Source organism: Gallinula chloropus (genome assembly GCF_964237585.1).
Source record: "Gallinula chloropus genome assembly, chromosome: 3".
Taxonomy (NCBI): domain Eukaryota; kingdom Metazoa; phylum Chordata; class Aves; order Gruiformes; family Rallidae; genus Gallinula; species Gallinula chloropus.
The window spans coordinates 86,319,827-86,345,836 of record NC_140087.1 but is presented as its reverse complement, the minus strand read 5'-3'; the positions used below and the strand labels follow the sequence as shown (position 1 = coordinate 86,345,836).

Genomic DNA, 26,010 nt, shown 5'->3' with positions numbered 1-26,010 from the left:
GTTAAAAGCACCTATACATCCATATCTGACTTCTAAAATTGGACACAGAAGTGGAATTTGATGCTATCTCTTAAAAAGCCCCCACTTATTTCTTTGGGAATAAGCACAAGTTAGCCTTGGCCACTGGTCTTCGAAAGATTCGAAAGTGATTTCTCTAACATGAGAGAAGACACGCAGTGGAAAACACCTACAGCCTGTCCAGTTTAATCATTCTTTAAATTTTATACAACCAGGCAGTTGTTTAAAAGTCTCTCCAGATTTTTATTATTATGTACTTATTGCCTTTCTTACCCTATATCAGTTCAGTTAAATGATATACCTGAAACCTCATTAAAATACCTGTAGGCAAACATTAGTCCCAATGGCACAAATACTACGGCACAGGGGCATTATTTAAACCCCCCAGCCCCACAAATGATACTGCTTTGTTTATCAACCACAAAAAAGTAACTCAGGTGGATTTTCCCTTTATTTTTCCCAATCATGGCAGGATTTCCAACAAAGAAAGGCGGCAAGGTGACAAATATGAGATAGCATTCAAAATCTTTCATGTAGTACGGTGCGGCTGAAGCTGAAATTAGCTTAGTGGTTTTCTTTGGAGCACAGACTATATTCCTTTTCAAGAATCTGGTTTGTCCCATGTTATGTGAAGCGGTTGTTTGACATTGCCTCTGCTCCCTTAAACTAAACCTGCTGCCAACAAGCCTCAACTGAGAAAACACTATAGCCCCGGTAACCTTTTCAACTGCTTAAATGTATATTAACTCCTTGTTCTCAACCATCTGACCTACTGCTCCCAAGCACAAGAGTAGAAAAACCTGGTTTAGCACCTAATTCTAGAATAAAAATATGTTGTGCAGATACTTGAGGCCTAGGAAAAGCAGCCATTTCCTTGTCTTCTACACTCAGGTTTTCTCTATAACACACTAGGGGCCATCACAGACTCCATTGTTCTGACATTTTGTAACACAACAGAAGGCTGGAGAAGCAGAAGGATGGCCACAACTCGTCCTGCAGAAGAGGTTTTCCACCAATGCTAAATATCTGCAGATGGCACTTGAAATTCAATGAAGGAAATTGACTCTAAGGAAAGTATGACAAGACATTCTTTATGAAGCCACCCTAACAGGAATATTATTGAATATTATTTCAGGGGAAAGGATGGCACTTTCCCATGGAAAAAAAAAAGAAAAAGTCTCTTGCAAGGCTACATAAAAATCAAAACAGGGTTTTCCAGAGACCTGGGCAAACTCAAAATGATTCTAAGCAAACCCTTTTTTTTTTATATGCTGTAATGTTGCTGTTCTTCAGGTACAAAATTTAGTGTATCTCCCTAATATTTAATATTTTTTTAAATAAAACAAGTTTAAAATGCTATAGCATTCTTTCATACTGATGATATCTATCTGTTAAAATTTCCCTTTTTATTAAAGATAGTGTTTAATAGTAAGGAAAAAAATAATATTTGGACCTGTGATACTTACTGAATATGAAAATCGCATTTCAGATGAAACAAACCTGGCTCCAAGTGTGAAATCAAAGGCCTTTAAGAACACACTGCTCACTGCAGCCCTGTGTTTCACTTCTATTAACAGTCATCTAGAATTCTTAAATTTTTTGTCAGCACCTCTGCTGAAAAGGCAGCTCCTACTTAAGAAACACATATCACACACAGCCAGTTAATTAACAATGATAACAAAGCCACGTAGCCTGCCTCTTCCCGCCTCCATCTCAGTTTTCCTTCCTGTGCCAAAGACCAGCATCAAAGCATACTTGTCTGTGGAGCTCAAAGGAGAAGGCATTGGGGATAAAACCAAAGCAATGCCAGTTCTCATGTCCAGAGACCAACGCACAGGAGCCACTGACTTAGACAGTGGCATCTGCTAATGCAATCAAACTGCACAGCTGAAAGCACCTTGATTAATTCGGGTAGAAAGCTTGTTGAAAGTGCACAGCGGATGCTACACACCACGATTCCCTCATTAGTTTTATTTTGGATTTTTGGCAAGCAAGTCACTCCCAACGCCTTTAGGATACTGGGGCCTGCAGCATTTGAAAGAGGCACTGCTACCAGGTGAGGGTACTTTGCAACTGAAGTTGACACCAAGATCATACCCTGTATTTCTCCTGTATATTATTTCAAAAAAACGGCTGTCTTGCAACAACCAGCATATGCTGGCATTTTAGCTAAGAGCAACAGATGAGCAGCTGGTTCCCATTTTGAAATCTGATTTGGAAAATATACCAAACCAGCTGCACTCAGTTCTCTTATCCTGAAAATACTGTTCTTTGAAAATATTTTCCATATATAATTTACAACTTCTAGACTTTTCTGGCAAAGAAAAGAAAACAAATCCTAACACTGTGTAGTCTGGCTTAAGCTGGAAAATCACTTTTTTTATATACAAATTTAGAATCATTAACAAATTTAATAGAGCACTTCTTTGCAACTGTTACAACGTTCTTAAATCAGCTGGTATAAATGCGAAGGATCAATGATTTAACAAGCCTTTTTTCCAGTAGAATCACTGCAGTCCGGCAGCTGAAGAAATGTAGAATTCCAGAAGTCAAACACATGCTCAGTTCATCATCAATTTTTCAGAAGAAAAGATTAAGCAAAGCCTTTTTAATAAAAACTTGATACTGTTAAAAATAATCTCTAAAAGTCTGGGCCATTATGTCTGACCACAGAAATGGACTCCATAGGTTTTCAGATGACTCCAGGGCTGCCAAAGGCAAAACCTCTGTCAAGGCAGAAAACCTCTGTCTGCATCCGCTGAAAGAAGGTTAAAAAAACAAACAAACAAAATTCCACTCATTTTAATGGTGCAAGACCAAAGCATATGTAAGCAAGTGTACTTAAATATTATTGTTAATTTGAAAATTCTCAAAGTTCATTAAAGCATGGGAGATACGAGACTACTGTGAGAGCCGCAGCATTTCAGAGACTCATGCTGCAAGTGTTTCCTATCCTTAGGCATGGAACCACAAATTCAGATAGGGTTTCTAGGCAAAAATTAAGCTGATTAAACATTTTCATAGCTTGTATGGAAGCTAAAAATAATACACTGTAAGTTCAATTATATGTAGCACCAAATGGGTTATTAAGAGTACTATTTTTTTCTGCATTCTTCTCAATACGCTTTCAGCTTAGCAGACCCTTCTCATATTAATAACTATCATAACACTTCAGTTTATCTGACAGACACAAATGAGTTTGCTCCTATTGCCTATGTTTAGTAAAAGGAAAAATAACTCCTGTGTGTGTTTTCTAGATCAGAGCTCTATGCTGAGCAAGAGCAGTATTTCCAAATGTCTGTTTCATTAAGGTCTTTAAAAAACCAGACACACGCGCACACACACAAAAGGAATTTACATCTAGAGGTAGGAATTAATCACAAAGCAATTAAAATAAAATTAATTTTATAGTTTAGTTTAACTAAACATTTGCAGAAATAATAGTTCCTATGATTCTAGAATGAAAGCTTACCTTTTTCTAGCAGTATTTAACTCCATTTTTATTAAAACCTGCATAGTTCATTTTCAGTAAACTCTGCCAGCAATCTCTTTCCAGTAGCCATTCAGGCTTGCTACAGACCAGCAAGAGGATGAATGATTAACTTTGATGGTAAGATCCACCAAATTCTGAAATAAAGTTAGCCAATTACGTGATACTTCTCTTGCTGTTTCCAAAGTTTAATATTTGAAACAGATAACTTTCTGGTTTTGTACTAAGCTAAATCCCATTTTTAGAAGGAGAAATATCAAAGTAATGCTGTGCCAGAGATAAAACAGTAAAGAATTTCCTTCTGCAAGAGCCAATGCAGGGAGGGCAGTAGGAATTCTTCCCCCTAATTATTAGCGAGATCTAAAAGAGTAAAGGATTAGAAGAAAGTGATCATTGAATCAGTGAAACCCCAGTCTATTTTTCAAAATGTGTCCTTTTACTTTCATATATACCCCCAGTTATATAAAGATGACCTATCAGATAACTATTATCTGCTTCTGGGGACAAAATAGGCATCCTTTGGAATTCCAGGAATCCAGCGATTCAAATAACCTCACTTATAAAATCACAAAGGATTTTTGTAATTAACCAAACACATATTAGCTAAACAGATTACAGGATTTATCCAGACGTTGTTAGCACTGGCACCACTGTGGGCGTCAATGAAGTGTCCGTTAACTGCACTTACATATGGTAGTGGGTCTGAAGTGTCATATTGCATTTTTCATCCATTTCCAGGCTAATATTTTTTACAGTGGTGTATAAACACCAGTGATTGCTAATGCAGAAATAAGGTGTATCTGGAATTTGCAAGAAGTGTCAAAAATTCTGCGGTATACCAACTACTGTCTCCTTGCCTCTAGGTTAAATAAAAAGACAATGAATCAATAAAAGAAATCAATTGCACCAGCTTGTAATTAAAAGACAGTCTTTAGCTCCTATCAATGAAGCAAAATCTGCATGCATCTAATTTTACCAAAACTATATCCACATGAGAAGTTGATGAGGGATAACTGTATACATGGATGGCTACCCCAAAGAACGTTAGAGTTCTCTTCTACTTGTTATAGTCTGCCTGTGCAACACTAGGAAGGTCACTCAGAGCCAGTGTTTGAAAGTCTTCAAGCACTGATAGTCTTCAAGGTACAGATAGACATTGGTGCTTGATACAGATGCTCAAACACAGGAACCTAGTGATATCCGAGACACTCGAGGGCATCCACAGCACCCACACAGAGCTGGCAGATATGACTGAGGACGTGTGGGACAACTAAGGTACCTGGACCATTAGCTGGAAGCCAGACAGGGTATGATGCTGGTCCCCTATGTTTTGGTAACTGGCTTGTAACCTAAGAGGACACCTAAATCCAATTTTGTAACATAATGCTCTAGTTCCCATATAAAAAGGGGGAAAATTTCACTCTGCAACAGCTTTAAGGAATATAAAAAAGCCAGACTGATGGAGAATGCAGCAATAGACACTGGATATGTTTATTATATTGAAAAGACACGGAAAAAGTCTGTGAGTAGGATGCTTTCAACATAAAGGTCCTCTATATTATTTCTGAATGGATCATACTTACTGATACTGTGTACAACTCCAGAATTCAGTTCTGACATGCATTCTGATCCTAGTCCCAAATGACTGTCAGACAGATCACATCACAAGGTTTGCACAGCTGAAAGACTAATATGACCATAATCTCAGGATAAGGTTAAATACTTCCATTTTACAAGTCAGCATTTAAATCCACAGCTAAGCACTGAAAGTGAAGTATCCTGACTTTCAGAAGTGCCATATGTCCGCAGTGCAGTAGGCTATATTGCTATGGAAGGCCATACAGAATACTACTACAGATTCTAGGGCGGACGGGGAAGTCACTGAGGTTTCCATCACAATTTCCTGGGAAGACTGTACAAAAACTTGCTCGTGAGCCCTTGATCCTAGTGAGTGCTCTCTCTCTCACAGCAACTTCAAGGAGCACAGATAATTAAATTCTGGGACCACTGTGATTTGTCTAATCTGGGAGTATAGTTGTTTGTCTAATGTCACTATCAATTTTTAACACAACGTTGACAATGCTTACAAGAAAAAATAACTGATACTCAGGTATGAAAAGACCTAAAATAATTCAGTTCTAGGATATCCATGGAAGATCCATGGCAATGTATCTGTTCTCTCTTGCTAGATTTGGATAAAAAATAGTACAACTACAACAAAATTGTAGCAATTTGCAAGTATCTGACATACCAAACAGTGAGCCATGATGGGTAAAGTAACAAAGGCAGCTTAGTCTGAAATAAAAGTTCGATATAAACATACATGAACTATCAATTAGGATATTTAATCATATCATATCAGCCTGTGCTGAGGTGGGACAGCCCACGTCATGGGGACAGAATTAAATTCTCCTCAACACTGCCTCTTGCTGCAGACACTACCATGGGATGAAGGTCCTCAGGAAAATGTCCATGACACCCAAGGACAGCATCCCCTGGCCCAAATCAGTATAGCTGGGACACAAGATGTTAGTAAAAAAGGTCCTTGTCTCCAGTTACAGCTCCCTAACCAATGCCAAAAGGTTTAAATAGTGAATAACATATTGATGTCAAAACATTTACAGTGTTATAATATCTTTCCCCCCACTTTTGTATTAACTGAATATTTTAGGATCACTGATGCTGTCCACCATTAATGTCAACAGTAGGTCATGATTCTATTTATTTCATCAGCACAGATGCTGGTTTACTCAGTAAATCAACAAAAGAACTGAGACAGGACAACAGATTCTCTACTGGGAATAAAGTAAGCAAGACAGTTTTTCTTGCAGCAAAGCCTGTGTTGGCCTGTCACTTTTCCAGGTGCAAGTAATAAGGGATCATTTTAAAACATCTATAAACAACGTGTATTTCTATTCTCTGCGTAAATTCTAAGCAGAAAAATAGAAAGTGGGCAGTGGCTCAGATTATATAAAACTTGTATTTTCAAAACTATACCTGCTGATATTACAGTTTTCCAGCAATACTGTTCAAAATCAGGACACCAGGATGGTGCAGCCATGTCCTTTTCTGCTCCTCACCCCACCTCACCAGTGAGGAGATTGGGGGTGCACAAGTTGTTCAGAGGGGATCCAGCCAGGACAGCTGACCGCAACTAACCAGAGGGATATTTCATACCATATGATGTCATGGTCAGCATAGAAAGCTGGGATGGGTAGCCGGGAGGTGGGACTGCTGCTTGGAAACAGATTGGGCATCATGCTGGTTTCTTTCCTCTGCAGGTGGTGAGCAATTACATTTGTGTATCACTTGGGTTGTTTTTTTAATAATAATAATTATCATCATAATCTTCCTTTTATATCCTATTAAAGTCATTAAACTCTCTATCTAAACCTATCAGGGTTTTGGTTTCTTTTTTCATTCCCCTCTCCGTGCCACTGTGGGAAAGGGGGGAGTGAGCGGCTGTGTCATGCTCGGTTACTGGCTGAAGTTAAACCACGACACTATGTCATCTACCAAGGCTTGACAACAAGCCCTATCTTAAGATCTTGTAACTGGCACATATGCCTTAGAGGGTACAAGGAAAGGAGAGATCCAAGTCTTTCCTAGGTGGGAGATGACCACGGACCTCGGTGGATCCAGGCTCTCTCATGCAGGGAAGAATTGGTTTGGGGAGGGTAAGACATCTAGGTTAGTCCAGGAGGACACCATTGAATCTGGCCCCAGCCATGCCTGCTGCCTTCTGCCCTCCTCCAGCAGGCCTTTGTTTTACCAGCACACCTCAGGCTACCAAAGTCCTTCAGGCTGCCGTTGTTGTCCTGCAGCCCCAGCCTGGGAGCTGTAGCAGAGGCACCTCAGGGAACAGCCTCATCCACCACTCCATATCAGGAATCAGTGTGGGAGCCAGTGCAGCTCTAGTGGGATACCCTGAGCAAAGCACAATAGCATTGCTGTCTGGCAGGAGTAAAGGACCAGGGGAAGATGAAGCACTAAGATAGGCAATCCTGCTAGCCAGACTGACAAGGAGTGAAAGCTTTTCTGAGAGCTGAAATCTGGATAGAAAGACCTGTTGACTTGTTACGTGACAGAGACAGACGTGGAGTAAGAAGGACAGGTATCTGATGTGAACTGCAGAAAGAAAAAGAAAAAAGAGAAATTTTACTCTACTGGAGTTTCCAAAGAAAAAGAATAAACTAAGAAACTGCTGCTTCTGACAGCCTGGAAAAGTGCTATACTTCTGTAACAATGATATAAAACTTGTTAAAATGTTACACTGACACAAATTATTCAAATAAATCAACATTCACTCCATTTACAACAAAGTTGCACCAGCTAACTTCTGTTGAGAACCCTGCCCACCATTTGCTGAAGCTATAAAAGAGGTAGGAAAGTAACTGAGATTACCCAGGCCTTTTCCATTTGAAAAAATCCCTTCTGAAAATAGTTTGGAGAAGAAAAGCCTGAGAACAGTATGTTCTTCAGTTGGGTTTTGAATGACTGCAGCAAGCCTGGGACATAACTGAGCATTATTAGAACATGGATACATCCAATTCTGAGCTCCAAAATCAGTTTTGGTGCAAGAGACATATTAAAAATACTAAAAATATTCCCCCACTCTATCTGATCCCACAAAAACAAAATAATAGCCTCCCCCCTCGGTACTGTGTTTGAGGATCTCATTATTTTTTATTTTCTTTAAGGGTTGAAGGAGATTTTATTTCTTCAAGGCTCTTCTGCTGATCTTTGCTAAGAATTTCTCTAAGGTCTCATATTACAAACAATAATGGGATACTCTACAAAAAGAACTTGATGTGATTATGGTCTGTCTATCCCGCTATGATCCTGCTTCACTGACTGATTCAATTTTCCTTCTCCCACTTACCGTGTCTGAAAAGATTGGAAGGCTTATCATTTGGAACATTTCCGGCAATCAGATGTAATTCAACTTGGTCTGCAGCACTGTTTTGTCTTTTACTCAGATGTAACAAATTTTCAAATGAATCACAAAATGAACATGCAGAAGTATTCAAAGGCATCAAAAGTGACCAGCCACAAAACTCCCAGAAGGAATTCCAAGTCTACTCCTTCTGCTCTGCCCGTTCTGGAAACTGAGTTGTGAGGTTCTAGGCAAAGCCTATTAAAATATGATGCCACAAACAAGCACGTAGCCCATATGCAATTAAGACTGGTCTACAATTCAGATTTTCTATCCTTTCCACACTACGTTTTACAAGTGTAATAGTATTCATTTGCGTAACTCTATTTTACTTTCAGTTTATTTAAAAGTAAAAACCCCATCCCTCTAATACTTGCAGCTGCCAATCTCCCAGAGCTTCCACTGCCAAAGGTTTGAAGTTTGGGCATTAGGCAGCACAGCACGGATTTGTCACATCTGAGCAACTCACCATAAGATTTGGCAGCAGCAAACAGCATTGCAAGAGACTCAGAAAGACCTTATAATTGCATTACAGAAGATTCAAATCACACATGACACAAAAAACCTGGTGTGACTTGGCCTTCATTCCCGTTTTCCCAAAGAGTGAACCTTAAGAAACTGAAATGGCTACTGAGGCCTCTTCTTCCTCAAAGTATGTCAACAACACATCCCACTTCTGCATCTTATCTGAAGCATTCCCAGTGATGCCCACTGCTGTTGCTGTGTTGACTGTAACCTAAAGTCAAAGGATGGAATATTTATATTTATTCATTACTGCTCTGCCAAGCTGTCAGCATGTTTCAAGAGTAAGCAAAAGATGGGGAACGATGAATCAGAACAATTAATATTACTACGAGGACTGTGGGTGGTTTCAGTGAACAAAGCACAGGTCCCTCTCTTCCCTGACAAAATGGGACTTGGAGCTTCTAAACAGAATATTCACGTTTGGGAATGATGAGCACTTCTTCTGTGACAAGAGATGGTCCTATTTTTAGGAGAGACATGTTGTTGTTGGCTATCTATACAATAGAGGCAAGCAAAAAAGTCTCCATCAAGCTGACCTCCCTTGTGCTAAGCTATAAAAGTGACAGGCCCAAGGATGGAACAGAAAAAAAAGCTGTTGAGAAGGATGGGTAGAAAACACCCTACTAGAAGTAAGATGTTTGTACATTTTCTTCAGTTAGAAGGGGCAACTTCATCGATAACGCAACACCTACCATCTGTTTTCACATCCCAGTTAATGACACCACAAATGGAAAAAGGTGGAAGTAGATAAACGAGGGTCATAAGTCACGTTTCTCCAGTTCTATGTTCAAGGAGAAGCAGCAGCACAAGATTTCATGGTTGATTTTAGAGTTAGAGAAAGCAGGACACAAACCTCTGAAAATACAGATTATGCCAAAAGAGAGGACAGAAGACCAAAAAAAACCCTGAAATCAGATCATGTCCTGCAGGAGGTCAGACTGGGCTGGTTTCGCCCAGGAGTATCAACCAACCACTGCCCAGACATCAAATCTTAAGAATGAGACCACCAAAATAACCATCAGGAAAGGGAAAAAGAGGGGTAACAAAGCACTAAATATAAAGAAAGACTGCTTGCTTACATTATTCTTTCTGTGATGTAATGTTTATAAGATACTCATATTGGGGGTGAGTTAATTAACCTGCTCCCCCTTACCTAAAGGGATAATACAGAAGTCATTGCCTTCTACCCAGTCTTCTTTTCTCCAGTCTTCTTTTCTCCATCTCAGAGTCCCCTGGATTTGGCAACCAAAGGAGCAGCATATGTACACACAAGCATGCCATCTCAAAAAACATACTATAGCTACGTTAGTTATCTAATTCCTATTTTTCTATGTCTCCTAGGTAGGCAAGGACTATTCCAAGCAGTTTACACCACTGAGCACCACAACCTGGTGAAAAGTGCAGGAGTAGCATAATCTGTGGAGAATTTAAACATTTCAAGTGATAAGAGTTACAGACCATCATGGTTAATCACAAAATTTTAAGATTGTTCTCAAGAACAATAATTGCTGCTAGAACTAGGATAACAAATGAACCCTGCTTATCAAACTGTTATGAATTAAACCTCTTCCACAATGCTGTCCATTGTTCAAAGCAATAGTCCCTGTTTTAAAACCATGGTGGAATTTTTAAAACCTAAGGATCTTCCTGAGTGCTTCTACCATCACTATAAAAGCAAAGTTAACCTGAGTGCTTGGGAGTCTAAGTGGTCAAGGAAGCCTGAGCCCTGGGAACAGGCAGTTTCAGGAAGAACTCAAACCAATCAATGACTGGAAATGAAGTGGAGATGCAACCACAGGAAGGAACTGAGGGTAGTACTGTATCTGAAGTGAAGGCAGTGTATAGACTTCTGCCCAAAAGACCCACGTTTCTCCTGTCCTGCTGTCCACAGTGATCTTCACTAGAAAGGAAATGCGCACTGAACGGTGGAAGGAACAGGTAGTCTTAAGACTTGAAAAATTCCCTCAACTGGTCCAAGTCCCACTGAGGGACAAAATCTCTAAACAGAAAGACCTTCACCAAGTCTGCCATAGGAGGGAGTTGTTGCAGCAGTATTTCTTCCTGCATGCTTTCTGACGGCCACTTTATCATGAACAATATGGGAACATGCAGGCATGATACAAGTCTTGGTCTTGCACCACTACAGTGAATACGACAGAGGCATCAATGTTCTTGTACTCACAATCTGTGCTTGAACATACAGTCAGAGCCATTGTGTGGTCCAACCACTTCCTTAATGATGCACAGCTATAAGAAGCATTTATGTTGACTTCTTACAATAAGGGCTGTTTGAATTAAGTTATTCACTAATTCAATTATAGTCTAGCATAATCTACTAAATGAAAACACCTATTAAAATATTTGTGTATTTTTATTTTGCAGATATAAAACTCTTACAGTTGTTCTGAAAACTAGATAAACTGTACTTACCATAAAACACTGTTTTAAAGTAATACATGATGTGAAATGAAATTCTGCTACCATCTGTGAATAATGTAATCAGGCAAATGAGGAATAATGACTACATCATGGTAATTTAGGACAGAACATACTGAATTACAATTGTCAGCAGCTTGGTTTATAGCTCACAAACTTGAGAAAAGCACAGCTTATAAAAAGAGTGGGGAAGGATTTAATTAAAGTATGATTACAGAAGAGAACATGACACATGATATTATTTTTCAAGGGTCCACCACTACTACTTGCATCTTGAAATGAAACTGAAAACTCGCCACACATGCGTGGAAAGATAATTTCGGAGATCTAGGGTTGCTTTTACACATCACAAATCCACAGGGTTTAGTTTATCAACGAATAATAATTCCACCCAACTCTTCGGTGTTGTGGTAGGTGAGCAAGCAAATAACCTACAGGAATTACACCAGACACTTCTTGGAAGTTTCCTATCTGTTCACAGACTTGACGTGCAACCCCATGTTTTCCTTCCCCAGTGCACAGGGTCTTCTATGGGTGATCATGTGCAGCAGAAAACAAGCTGATAGGATGCTGTTCCTCCCTACTTTGCCCTTTTTTAGAGGGTTTCAAGGTGGAATTACGTTTACCAGATTTGTGAGAAGCAAACCTCCTTCAAATTAAGTAAAATATCTCCAGACCTGTTAAATCTACATTCTGCATCAGACAAGGAAAGCCAAGAACCCACTATTAAAATGGTGCTTTTTTCCTCTTCTCTCATTTCTTTTCCAGCTCTGTTCTACATACTTTCCCCTCAAGCGTTCCCATAATCCCTTCACTGTTGTACGTGAATACCTCTTGGCCACTGACATATTTCCTTTTGTATCATCACAGGCAAGTATGGAGGAATGAAAAGAGAGAATTATTCCCTTCCTATATTTATACAAGAAGCCTTGGTGGGTTGACCCCAGCCACCAAAGCCTTGTTTAGCAATCCCTCCTCTCAGAGTTTCCTCTGTAAACATCTATGTTTAAGAACAACTTGTCATTTGGAAAAATTTACTTCTCCATATGAAAACTTTTATGACCCATTTCTCCATAGGGCAGATACCTAACAAACATTTCTGAATTTCGGTTAGTTTTACAGTCTTTGGTGAAGAAAATCACTGTCCAGTTTTTCTCATGTCGTAGAACATTCCTTCCATTTAGAATATTCCTGTTCCTCTAAATTGCTGCGCCGACACAAAAGCAAGAAACACCTGGCAATGTCCAGAGAAATCTTAGCACCTGCCCTCAGAGAAGGCAGCTGCCGGCACTAGTAATAAACAAATAAACAGATAAACGTATACATATGTAAAGAAATAAAAGCTGTTCACTGGATTTATGTCAACAGAAATCCAGATACTTTCCATATGCTTCTGCCTTCCCACATCTGGGAAAAATCACATTGTACTAGTTCCATTCTGCCATCACAGCACACTGGATCCTGTACCAGAATCTTTTAATAAGGGATGGTTTAAGATGTGGGTTCGTTTTTAAATCCTGACTCTTTCATTAAAAAGAGAAGACTCTTTCATAAGAGGACCTTTTGGGGAGTAAATAGCAGTGGAGGCTGAGAAGAGGAAAGTACTGAAGTTGATGAAACTATACCTTCATTTGATAACGTTTTTTAGTAACATTTTATAACGTTATGACATTTACTGTATAAAGGTGACATTTCAATATGAAACACTATAAACAATGCTGTATCAGCTCATAAAACCCTACATTTTCAAAATTGAAGAATCAATCAAGTTGATGTGCATGTCTGACATTTCCCTGGAAGCCAATGAAAAGCCTGTTCAAAGTGCAGTGCCCAGTGCAGCTGCCCACCCCTGCCTGTTCCCAGGCAGCGCTGCTAAAACCTGCATCTCACTTCTATTAGCATTTGGTTTCTCTGGAGAGTTATGAAGGTGAAAATATTTCAAGCAGTCATTTAATAGAGTTTTCCAACTTGCTGTGTTTTCTCTTGAAAATATTTGTCATCACCTTAAAAGCCTGTATTTGGCTTATCAAAAATACACAATAGGCTTGTGCTTTGTATTGTTCATGGTTAGGTATGTCTTGGAGATAAATACTCCATGCTACGGAAAACATGCCAACATATTTCCCCAGAACTTCTCCCATGCTCAGAATCAACAAGGCAGTACTAAACAGGAAAGCCTCTTCTAGAGTACCATAGCAATAACCATAAATATAACCTAAAATGTAACAGATCAAATGTATCTACAATCAGTGAAGCCAATACTCCCCCTGTGAAACACCCAGCAGAAGGTTAAATAAAAGTGAGAAGAGAAAGAAGGAAAAGATAACTAGCATATAACCAAAGCATACAATTACCTAGATCACCACGACGCCTGGCAAGGGAAAGTAATACACAATAAAGCAAATCATGACCTGCATTTTTAAAAGTCAGAGCCACCACACCAGAATCAATTGAGTCTGTCAGTGGTGTGCTAAACACAATTTTGAATTTAGGAACATAGGCAATCATTGTGAAAATGGCCTTGATTTTAACTTAACTACATCACTTTTCACCTCAGAAAACAAGTATCATAATCAATACAGGTGTCACATTACACACAGCCAAAGCAACTCACAAGTAAACCACACAAAGTTTAAATTATAATTCCTAAGTGTTCCATTTTAAACATGAAATAAATGACAGCACTGTACACCATGACAAACTTAGCAGAGAACGAAGTGATGTTTCAGAAGGTCAAGCAAACAGATTGCTCAAAATTGCTCAAAATTACAGAGTTTTAAAGATGTTTAAGTAAAAAGAACATGTCAACCAGACCTTCAAACATTATTGAGATAATCTTCTACTTGACTTGGCTGGTCCCCTTTAGTATGAAGTATGAAAAGAACTGTGGTTCATTTTAAAGAAATGGTCAGAGAGGGACTGCATTTAGTTAGAGATTCGCTAAATGTGGTACACGGAGCAATTTCTCATGCTCTGAACCTTCTATTAGGAAGGCAAGAATGGATCAACTTTATCTGAAAGGAAATACTCAAAAAAAGGAGCAAACACATTACAGTGTAGAGCCAAACCATCATGAACCAGGGAGTGTCAGCCAACTGGGGGGGATGGGGAAGAGTATGGTAATACATGAAGGCGTATGTGCTTCAGGCACGGAAATTAATCCTACCTGCTAGCCCAACTTTCTTTTGCACAGGAATCAGGGCAGGAGCAACAGAGGTTGTGCATGTTGAGGTATGGTCCCAACGGGGAGCCAAAATGCAGATGGGGTATAAGAGAAGACTGAGGAGCTGGGAAGTATTTCCTGGTCCCACAGCTCAACCCCAGCTTTGGGATGCAGATGCAGAAAACACGTTCTAAGGATCCTGGCACTTGGGCTATTTTACACATCGAATGCAGTGCTAGAACTCCAAATATTTTAACAAACAAGGAAAATATGAGCAAGTGTGTTATTTGACATGTGAGAAGAACTATTTTATGTATCACGGTCTAATAATAAATTTAACTACTTTCTGTATAGGGAACAAGAAGCAAGAGAAAGAGCTGACTTGGTATAGGTCCATACCATGATATTTAAAAACAAAACACTGAAAGCTTAATTGTGTCGTGGTTTTGGAGGGGGCAGAGGGAGAAGCTGCCAAGTACGATAGCTTCTTTCGGGCAGGCTGACACTTCACATATGAAATCACAGAGAAAATCACATAGGCACAGCACTAGGCATAGAAAAAAAAGGCAAATAACAACCCAAATCTCAAAAAAGAAGTTTGAAAAGTTAGTTCACTCATCTCCAGATGAGTTTTACCACTCGTGCAGTGAATTCATAAAACTGCAATATTAAAGGCAAGTAGTTCAGGCAGTTTTGAACTTACATAACATTAAGTTATCAGAAAAGTTATCAGAAACCTAACAACAAACTACACGGTCTTCCTTTCATAAGCTACTGACCTTTACTTCTCCCAAGCTGAAGTTCACAGTGGAATTCAACACTGAACAGCAAGGATATATCACATACCTTGAAGTCACAGCTTCCATGAATTCATCAAGAAGATCGTCGTAGGCTTGACCTCTGATTCTCTTGTGTCTCAGTCCAATATACAAAGGATCTTTCAGCAATGCCTGTTATAAAAAAAAAAAGTGTTTGAACTATTATTACATGAGCAAGTTATACCAGTACACTCTAAATTAATAAGAAAGGGACAACAATAGAGTGTTTGAGGATTAGCCCAAGTTTATGAAGTACATTCTATCTATCCACCTTTATATAAAGACTGAAGAAATGCAACAAAGAGATTCAAGAAACTCCCTTTTGTATGAAGGAAAAGGGATACCCTAGTCTCAAAGGAAGTGTATTGTTTCCAAGTGAAAAAGTAATTTTTTTTCAGGGAAGTCAGGTTTCAAAAGTATCTTTTAAAGCTTTAGTCAGTGCTTGTCTTCCTCTACATCCTGACAGTGCTCTGACATTTAAAAAAAAAAACATTTTCTTCACTTTTATCATCAAGTTTCACAAATCTCTCCCAGAGTCCACCATTTCAACTGTGTTGATGAGCCGATATTGAGAAAATATGTGCTTGCAACTTGCTAGATGTGTTCAAAGTGTTTTGCAATCGCTTTTGACAGTTCACTCCAGCTACAGGAATTCCCCAGCCCCAATACTCTCACTGTCTCTTCTAGGAACTCTCATAGAAAGACATTCTTTGCTATTATTTTTCACCAGCCTCTGAAAATGACTAAGCTAATTTCTCCATCAAATCTAGTGAGCAATCCTCCCACACATCCCCAAACAGCTTGCAGAATCGGTCAGAAGCTTAACTAAATATTTTTCATCCATAACCCATTTGCAAAACCAATACGGCTGCAGAATCTCATATACCAGCTTCAATCTGGAAAACGTAAAGAAAAATACCTGCCACCTCAGCCTTCAATGCGCAATGCACAGTAACAAGGCTGGAAAGTGCTCAGCCTGCTTCAGGCTGGGAATCAGAAATCTGATTTCGGTATTTTAGCAAAGTGCCTAAATTCCCCTCACAGCTTTTCTATGTTGTAGAACTGAAAAATACTTCAGGACATGAGCCCCAGTTGGAGACTGATTTGACACAGCAAGGGACTTAAAACCGCTCGTGGTATTCTGTCTCCCCTGGGAGTATTCTGATGCAGACCTATAGATAGAGGTGTTTGTCTCTCCCTTACTTTGCTCTCCCATGAAAAATTAAAGTTATCAGATTCAACTGCTTTAAAAGAAAATCAATATAAAAGTTCAGCAGGATTAAAAGCTGAATTTTTTTTCAGAACTTTTTCAGAATTTTTTTATGAAATTTTTCAGATTTTTTTAATCAGAAGTTACCTCACCTGTTTGAATTTCAGAATAATAAAGTTCAAAATTAAAATCAGTTTGCAAATAAAAGTGAAGTCATTGTACTGCAAGCGTTTTATTTGTTCCCTTGGCCAATTCTACGTAGCATTCATGTTTAAGTAGCATATTCTTTGGCTGAAATATTTTTACCTGTCTATTTACATTATTCTAAGTATTCTAGCAGCAATATCAAGATCATAATTATGTACCTTTTCCAGATACCGCAGGGAAAACTGGGAAGAAATTGACATCAGGTACCTTCCCAAGTAATTTTCTCTTTTGTATGCTCTTCTTTTATACATATATATATATACACATACATATAATTTCCAACTTTGTAGTCTGGAATTGTTTGGGTTTTTTTCATTTCCATTTTGAGTTTGCCTAGTTATTGAAAATGACCTCAGGAATATCTGACAAACAAAGCATCATTTTATTTCTCAGGGAGATAAATTCACAGGAATTGCAAATGAACAGTTTAGCAATGTGAAATCTTGAGACAAGTTTGGAAACCCCATGGGAGTTGCCTCGTGCTTCCCACCAGACCAAGTACGCCAGGTTAGAAAGCAGAACTGGCGAGCGGCATGTGGTGGTTTGACCCTGGCTGGAGGCCAGATGCCCACTAAAGCAGCTTAATCATGCCCCTTTATAGCCAGACAAGGGAGAAAAATATATATTGAGAAGCTTAAGAGTCAAGATCACACCTGCTTACTCCCTTCTCTGGTGGCAAAGAGCAGCCGCCTGTGTTTTTTTTCCTCCTAAATGTGATTCACAGAGGTGCTGTGGCCATCACTGATGGGCTTGGCCTTGCTCAGCAGCAACTCCAGCTGTGAGCCAGCTGGTGTTTGCTCTCTTGGGCCTGCAGAGAGCTTCTGGCTGCTTCTTGCAGAAGCCACCCCTGCAGCCCTCCCTTCTCCACCAGAACCCAGCCACGCAAAACTACAACACAGCAAGAGTCTGTGTCGGAGCATCCAGGCAGGACTCAGACACAGGAACCCCATTTCTAAAATCCCAGTACCGCAGCTTTCACACCAGTAAGGCTTCTGCTACTCAGTGTCCTGTGCAAGCATACCACAGGCTCCACAGTCCAATTCAGTGAAACTCACTCAACCCGTTTCCAACTCCTGTAACTCTTCCTCCTAAATCAATTTGCTCCCTCAACATACTTCTGCAAGATTTTTGTTAAAAGAATCTGTCTTCATTCTCATTTTGTAAAACAATGCCCAAAGTGAAGAATATAGATAGAGATATCTCTCTCTATATATATACACACATACATCTTTGGTCCCTTTATTTTTAAAATTCTGAAGACATGTTTCCAAAACACACTGCAGCCAGCCAGAGTCATACTGATTCCTCCAGACAAGCCAGTTTATGTTGGGCAGCGATTCTATGAAAGTTCAAGAGAAAGAAGTGATCATAGTTATGCTGTTTAAAAAGCACGGAACAAGCCACTGGTCTGCCTGGAAACACCGGCTCTTCTACTCATTCTGCCACTTTTGTACCTTTAACTGTCTGTGAGCAATCTCTACCCAATGTTAAAATGCAGAACTCTAAACCAGCTCCATTTATAAGACCACTATATGATTTTTTTCCCACCTATTTTTGATGCTGAAATTTAATATGGAATATTTAAAACAATTAATACAACGTTTCTGGGCTATGTTTAAACTTCCAGCCTGGGAAGTCTCACAAGCAGAGACAATTAATTCTGCAACACATCTCCGATGAAAAGCTAGGCCAGCTATATACCCAGAGTTCAAAATTCCTTTACAGCTCAATGCATTCTGCCTCACAAACGTTACAGTTCGACAAGCAATACCCCCAAAAAAGTTCCTTTATAGTCCTGTTTGGAACAACGTATGAAGAAATCCGGGGCGGAGACAAAAGAATGAAACATTCAGCAAGTGAAAAGAACAGTGGTCATGTCGGAGCCCTGAGTGGCAAACCATTGTGGAACGGCTCCCTTTCCAAAGGGCGCTGAAGAATGAATAAGCTGCTTAAGCACATTATCCCCTTATTCAGGTCAACACCATGCAAACCGGGTCCACAGTGGTTGGGATTTTTTTTCAAGGGTTCACACATCTTGAGAGATTAACATTTGCTATCAACTATTTCATGGCTTTCAAAACAGATTACCAAAAGGAAAGTTCCATCCTACAATCGAGTATGTCAAGCTGACATGATGATTAGGTACTTTTCCTCAATGACTTGGGTTTCTTTTGTTCCACAGCTTGTTGTCAAAGCTTAAACTTTGTTTTGTTCCTTTGGAAATCGAATCTCCTTCAAAACATAACTCTGCTTTTTTCAGATCGGTGGGTTTCTTACACGTATTAAATGATGCTGAAAAAGATGATTCCAGTTTATTTTGAGACACGCTCTAAGGCTTAAAAAAAAAAGTTCTAAAACATTCAGGTTTAGCAACATAGTACATTCAAGCTTTAACAGAAATAAGGTTTTACAAGAATAAAGGGCTTAATTGAGGTTCTGGTACTGGAAATATCATGTAGATCTACTTAGAATTAGCTGTGTAAAGTAACAAAGAGTTCTTTGAAGCACCACCTGAGCGTATTAAAACTGTAATGACCTTTGGGGTTTCAGAAAAAGGCAAGCCATTTATACCATCCTACTTGTGCACACTTATAGTAAAGAGATCAGCAAACCATCAAAGTTCAAGCAAGGCTTGAGCGGTGCACCTGGCTCTCATTTAGCTACAAAGCCAAACCAGCAAGAAACAGAAAATTGTGCGCTTATATATTTCATCAGCTGAGAACAAACATGCTGAAATGTCATCTATTCTCCAACTTGGCACTGAGATGTTTCTTTGGAACACATACATATTTCAGTGAACAGCTTCATGGAAAACTGGAGGTGAAGAACTGCAAGACACGGAACCTTTCCACTCACAAAGATGGCAGCAGAGAATGTCTAGAACATCTCAGTGCCACCTAGAAAGTCCTTGGCACATGGCAATGCTTCAGAGCAGCAACTCCCCATTAAAATGTCAAAACCTTCCAGCAGTTCTAAAATGGGAAATGATTTGCATTAGAGTCACAGTTATAAAATTAAAACTACATTTGTATGGGGCATGACAAGCTTTGGGACAAAGACACGCCACATTCCAGAAATGAAACACATTTTCTAAATATGGTCATCAAATAGGGCACACAGGTGCCAAGAAAACTGGGGAAATGCCACTGCTTTTGCAACTGTTAATATTTTCTTATATTAATACACCGTAAATTCTTTCTGAAACTTCTTGTCTTCGTTTTCACAAGTTGGGGAAGGGCTGGTGGGCACAGGGGAATTTCTGATCTCCAGGAAGGTAGGAGATTGATATATTTTTCTTGGGTTCTACAAGATTGAAATTTCACTTGGCATGAATTTTTTTTTCTAGTAAGAGTTAGCCAGTCAGAAACAACGTCAATATTTTGGACTGAACTCAAGCTTCTATCAATACTAACTACCCAGTAATCAATATGCATTCATTTAAACCTTTGGTTTGTAAGCACTAACATGCTGAATCACAACTTTCTGTCCTGCAAGAACTGCCTAGAGCTGCAAAGTGCTTTTATGGCATGAAGAAGAATGTATAAGATTAATTTCAATTTATATTAGAGTAGGAAGCCTTTTTTTTTTCTTTGCATAAGTTTATTTTGAAGTTTGAAATACAAGATGATTCCCTTAAAACCTGTAACAGATTCTGTATTTCCAAATGTGTCAAGCGCTGCAGGTAACACTGACACTAATTGTGTTTGAGGGTGTAGAACACTTTGTAAAAAGAAGTTTTATAAACAGAGCACTAAAAAAAAAAATGTTTTGGTTTTTTTTTTAAAAAGGGGTTTTTTGACCTACACTAGCCCCATGACACACTTAACAACAAGAGATCATGGCCCCTCCTATCTAAAGACAAGATGTTTGTCAACACATTTGCAAACTGCAAGGTGGCTCTTGCACAAGAGAAAAAAGGGGGTTCATCCTCTGCTTCTCCCCAGAAGGAGACTTCATCTTTGGAAGTCTCAGCTAACACTTCATCTGAACATTCCCAAAAGACAGGTAGTTACATACAGAGCACCACCTCTCTTTGCACCTCAGTTTCCTCACAGGGATCTCCCACAGGACAGGGCTTCACAAAAGATCCCAAAATAGGAGAGCAAAAAATGAGTATCATAATGAGTCTTTCAAGGAATAAATAAAGGAGAAAACCTGGGCATGCGTCCATAAAGTTGAGCCCAACTGTGCTAGACATGCCAAAGCCAGGTGTCTTGCCAGTGCTTCAGAAACAAAGATAATGTATATGCAGACAACAGTTGCCCATCATTAACCCTAAAAATACCACTGAAAACTACCCATTTGTCCAAGACAAAATTCTAGGTCTACAACAGTCAAAAATTTAAGATAATACATTCATAATGTTCCTTGACATCAATCTTAAACACAGTGCTTGAAGGGAAAAATTCCTATTGAAAAAAAAAATAGCAAAGGATATTATGCATTTGAGACAGTTCAAAATATAAATATTTATTAATACTCAGATGAAACAATATCCTAATTAACAGAAAAGAAGTTATGGCATTTCAAATTCTGTTTAAAATAATTTAAGATTGTTCTAAAAATATACAGTATATGTTCTCTTTCATACAAGCATAGTGATCCGATAGTTTCACACAGCTACACTAGACTGCTTTCAGTTATTTCTCCATAAAGACAGGCTTGGCTTATCCAATTCAATTTGTTCTTTCCTTTCATAAAGTTGTTTAGTTTCACGTTTACATCTTTTGCTTGCCTTCTGCTCAGGAAGCTTACTCATTTCTTAACCTGAAGAGGAATTACCAGTTGTAGCTTTGGAGTGCACATCGAAGACTGTTGCTTGTATTTCAGTTATTTCCCACGCATGCAGTCAACTTTAGCCAGCTAAAAATTGTCAGCTCCAGCAAACTTTAACAACAAAATAAAAATCACTCTAATGGCTGGAAAGAATGCTTCATGAAGGAATCTTGTAACACACTATGAAATTACCACAGTCTGTCCCCAAGCAAGAGACTGCACAAAGCCTGGCTGTGCCAAGGACATTCTGTGGGCTGCCTCCAGCGTGTGCATGTGGCACCAAATAAAGGCCCCAGTGTGCAAGGGTTGCGGACAGACGGTGGGCTGCGAGCCGAGCGGGCGCCATCCCTCCATCCCTTTCATACGGCACACTCCGCCTGCCTGCCTCCCTCCTTCCCTTGTCCTGGGTACTAGGAGGGCTCTCCCAGGAAACCACACTCATGCCTGAGCATGCAAAGTCAAGGGCCATTCAGCCCCCTAAAGGTAACCCTTACAAGCATACATAAACTATACACAGCTGTACTTAGTGAGGGAGCACAAAGTACTAAATACAAAGAGAAAAAGTTGCTGCATCAAGAGAAAGATGCATCTGATTTTTCAAGGGGCTGTTGTGCTCTCTGCTCTTCAAGCCGCACGATGTGTTGGTGTTTTTGTTCAAGAGCCAATCTGTGGAATCAAGTGATGGGTGAAAAGCTCAGGGGCTGTGGATGATGCAGGGCCAGGTGGCAGCCTTGCCTTCTCATTTGAGTCTGTTAGGCACATCTAAGTCACTCTTTTAGCTCACCTCTAGAATACAGGAAACTATAAGATACTTCTTAGAAATCCAAAGTCGTGATTTGTAGGTGTAATTCAAGATTTCTGAGCTCCTGAAACTCACAATATTCATTACAGTCAAGTGCCTATCAATGATGCATAAGCTTAAGGATGTTCCATCCTAGACTGATTTTCCATTCCCAAACACCTGGAATTCACAGGAAAACCGGAACTTCTCTTCTGAATTGTTCTGAAAATGACAAGTCATACACAGTACAGCTATACTATATTTTGTCATACTTTATATTAAATAATTAAAAATAAAGGAAATAATACATCAGACATCAGACGAATGATACCTTTTTAAGAGCAAATGGGCTTTTGTTCTTGCTGCTCACCTGTCCAGTACACAGTATGAGAGATTCACACAAAAATCATAATGCTTTTCTAGCAAGTTTTCATTGCTATTAAAAAAAAAGATAATATTACAGTGAAATTGATTGGAGAATCTAGCAAAAATATTTCTGCATACCCTCTTCTTTATTGCAATTTCAAATTAGGTAAGACCTGGGAGTACAGCTCAACAGTCAAGGATCTCCCAGACTACGTCTTTGTTAGACAAGAGATAAAGTTAAAAAAAAAAAAAAAGCTGTCTTTCCCAGGAATTTAAATGCCATTGGAACTTTCTCAGGTAAAACAGTTAATGTTTACCTTTTTTTCAACCAGCTTGACTTCTAAAACCTACTAGAAGCAAGAATTATAAAATTGCCATCACTGAATCTGCAGCACAAGCCATGTGATGTTCATAAGGAGAAAAGCAGACATTCTCCAGATTGGATCCGGTACTGTTTACGAAGGCACTGTAATTGAAGAGAATACCTCACTGACTTCAAAGATAGCAAGTTAGTTCATCAATTCTTCATACTAGAAAAATTAAAACCTAAGAGTTTTTCAACCACTAACATACAGTTGTGCCAACTACAATGTCTAACTACTACTTCTAATTCAATGTTAGCTTTAAAACTAAAATTGATAAAGTTCTTTTCCTAGTGCCATGCTTATGTGCCACCACCACACAAATGCAGCAGGTCTGTTTTTTCAATCTACATTTAACCACTACACCAAGTAGCAGCTATACCAAGCAGGTCATTACTAAGGCACTTGACTGCTAGGAGGAAGTGGAAGCAGAAAACAATTTTTCATGGTGGAATTTCCTTAATTTATACAAAAGAAAGTATAGAATGATCTGGTTTCTGTGTGACTTGCTCTGATCTGAAAATAATGGCACCATCCCTGTGGGTGGAATAGACAGGCAGTTGCATTCAGGAGATGAGTGCTATGTGGAAACAAGCTACATATCTACAGCAACACACTTCATTCATTTCATTTGTTCTTTATGGCCAAACTCTTAAAAAAATGCTGACTTTACATCTCCTAACAGATGCCAGAAAGCTTTATAGGGATAGCCAGCACTAAACCACCCTAAATTTTTTTTGTTTTATCCTTATTTGTTGTTTGAAGGACTCTAGATAAATTTAAGTAAAGTTCAGTGGAGGTTTTCTAACTCTTGTTCCTCCTTATCATCATCCAACTATATCCTGTCTTTTTTTCCCACAGGCAAAAATATCTGACTATATGTAAACAGGTACAGGTATTATTTCAATGCCCATTTTCTGGCTATTAAGCTAAAAACCTCTCCCAGCTCCTCATCTTAACAATAACCTTTCAAAACAGCTCTGTAAATCAAAGAAGAAAAAACCCAACACACTCATCTCTCATCTAACTGGATAAAGTCAAGAGTGGCTGAAGGACACCCTGAGCTGACGATGCCCTTAAAGGAGTCACTAGTCTGGAATTCACAACCAGCCATGAGAAAACTCGATTCTGGGCAATTTTGACAAGCCCTGAAAAGCACAGCTTCCCCCTAACAGTGCTCAGACAACAGCCTGCTCCTCTCCCTACAGATTTTTCTCTCTTCATTAGATGTAGCACGTTAGTCCTATTGAACACCGCTTTCTGCCTCTGCCTCAGGAGGTTACAAATGATTTTCCAACAAAAGAGTGTCACCACAATGTCTAAGGCGGTCCTGCTGCACTAAGTGAGGCTAGAAAGCATCGTATGATCCACCGCCAGAACCATACCTAGCAGAGCTAGAAAGGGGAACAGAGAGGTCCAATTCACTGTGTATTTTGAGAAAAGTAAAATAAACAGCAAGATAAATACTCTGCATTATGCTTAACAGTTGGAGAACTCTCCTAATGTTAACATCTGTCTGCAGGGATAGGGATGATGCCAATTCTGCAAATGCCTGTAATTTGAGTTGGAACTTGGAAGCTGCTCAGAACCACGGTTTCAGAGCAACATTTCATCAGACACAATCGGAGGATGCATAACTCTTCTACAGTAAAACTGAAAACAAATGGTTGCCTGCATGCCAGTGGCATTTCTTGAAAAACTTAATCATTTGCCTACTGAGAAAACAATAGTCCTGAAGAATCCAACATCGTTTAGGACTTCAGTAGATTACACTCCATATAACCATTAATATTATAACATACAAGTAATAATCAAAAAGCATGAAAACCTGACTAGTGTCTTGTACTTTACTCATATAATTATCAGACCACCTAACAAGAAATCTCCTACAACCCCCGACATCTACTTTTTATAAAAGCTTTCACTGAATCCCAGAAAAGGCTCAGTCTAACGATTAAACTGTCTACACAAGTGACCTTCAACAGCCCCCATACAATTAACAACTATCATTTCTTCTTCACAAAGCAGCTACAGGGCTAAAATCTCTGACACCAGGAAACATTTAGCAATATCCTCCATGCTACATTTTGAACTGGGGCTGACGGATAACAGGAACTGGAAGCTATAGGAAAAGATTACGGCAACTTTCAAAGTTTATTGCTGTCAAAAAACACACGGGAGGATGCACTGGACCTTAACTGAGGGTCCAGCAGTAACTGCTTATAATGAATCACAGAAGGTGGCTAAAAAAAAGTATTTAAGAAGGGCTAAAATAATACCCACAATAGCCTACAGAGTACCTTAAAACCAAGTCTAACCTCACTGAAACGTTTTTTAGAAGTTGGGAGATGTTTTTCTTTGCTTTTTTTCCCTGCAAAGACAATAAGTGTTTAAAAACCAAGCCCATTTATATTTGAGTTTTATGGGCAAAACTGCTGGTACTCAGCTGCTGGGCTATGCCAAAGAAGATATGAGAGAAAAGTGTCTAAACGAAAACAAGGGAGGTGATGTAATACATTTCCCTGGGAACACCAGGGTAAAGAATAGCAACCAATCTGCTACATTTGCAAGTAAGTCAAAACAGTCAACAGCTCTAATTATGGTGGGAAATGCTGTTCCCTTTGTGCACAATTATTTCATAAAAGGGGTAGGCAATGTTTTGTATTTCAGCTCTCTTAATACGGGATTAGCAGAATGCATCCCTTAGGAAGCACAAGACATTTATACACAGTCTTCTACTGAAAGTTTAATACCACCAAGGAAATACACACTAAGGCAGAAGATACGGAAGAAATAGTAATTACAAAAATAAATTTCAAGAGACTACAGACAAAATGGAGCACAAACTGAAATATTCTTCAAAAGGCAGTCTTTAAAAGACTGAAACACACTGGAAACTTCACTATCTTGGGTACATTCAGA

At 39.1% G+C, this 26,010-nt stretch overlaps 1 protein-coding gene across 1 annotated transcript in view; it reads right to left on the bottom strand.

Moving 5' to 3' along the window:
• The window catches only part of ME1 (malic enzyme 1), a gene marked incomplete at its 5' end in the record, with an annotated part of 157,869 nt that overhangs the window by 57,424 nt on the left and 74,435 nt on the right, over positions 1 to 26,010 (bottom strand). Inside the window, one exon of the mRNA XM_084261321.1 lies at positions 15,415 to 15,518. Coding sequence (XP_084117447.1) covers positions 15,415 to 15,518 — 104 coding nt within the window. The remainder of the gene's footprint in view (positions 1 to 15,414; positions 15,519 to 26,010) is intronic.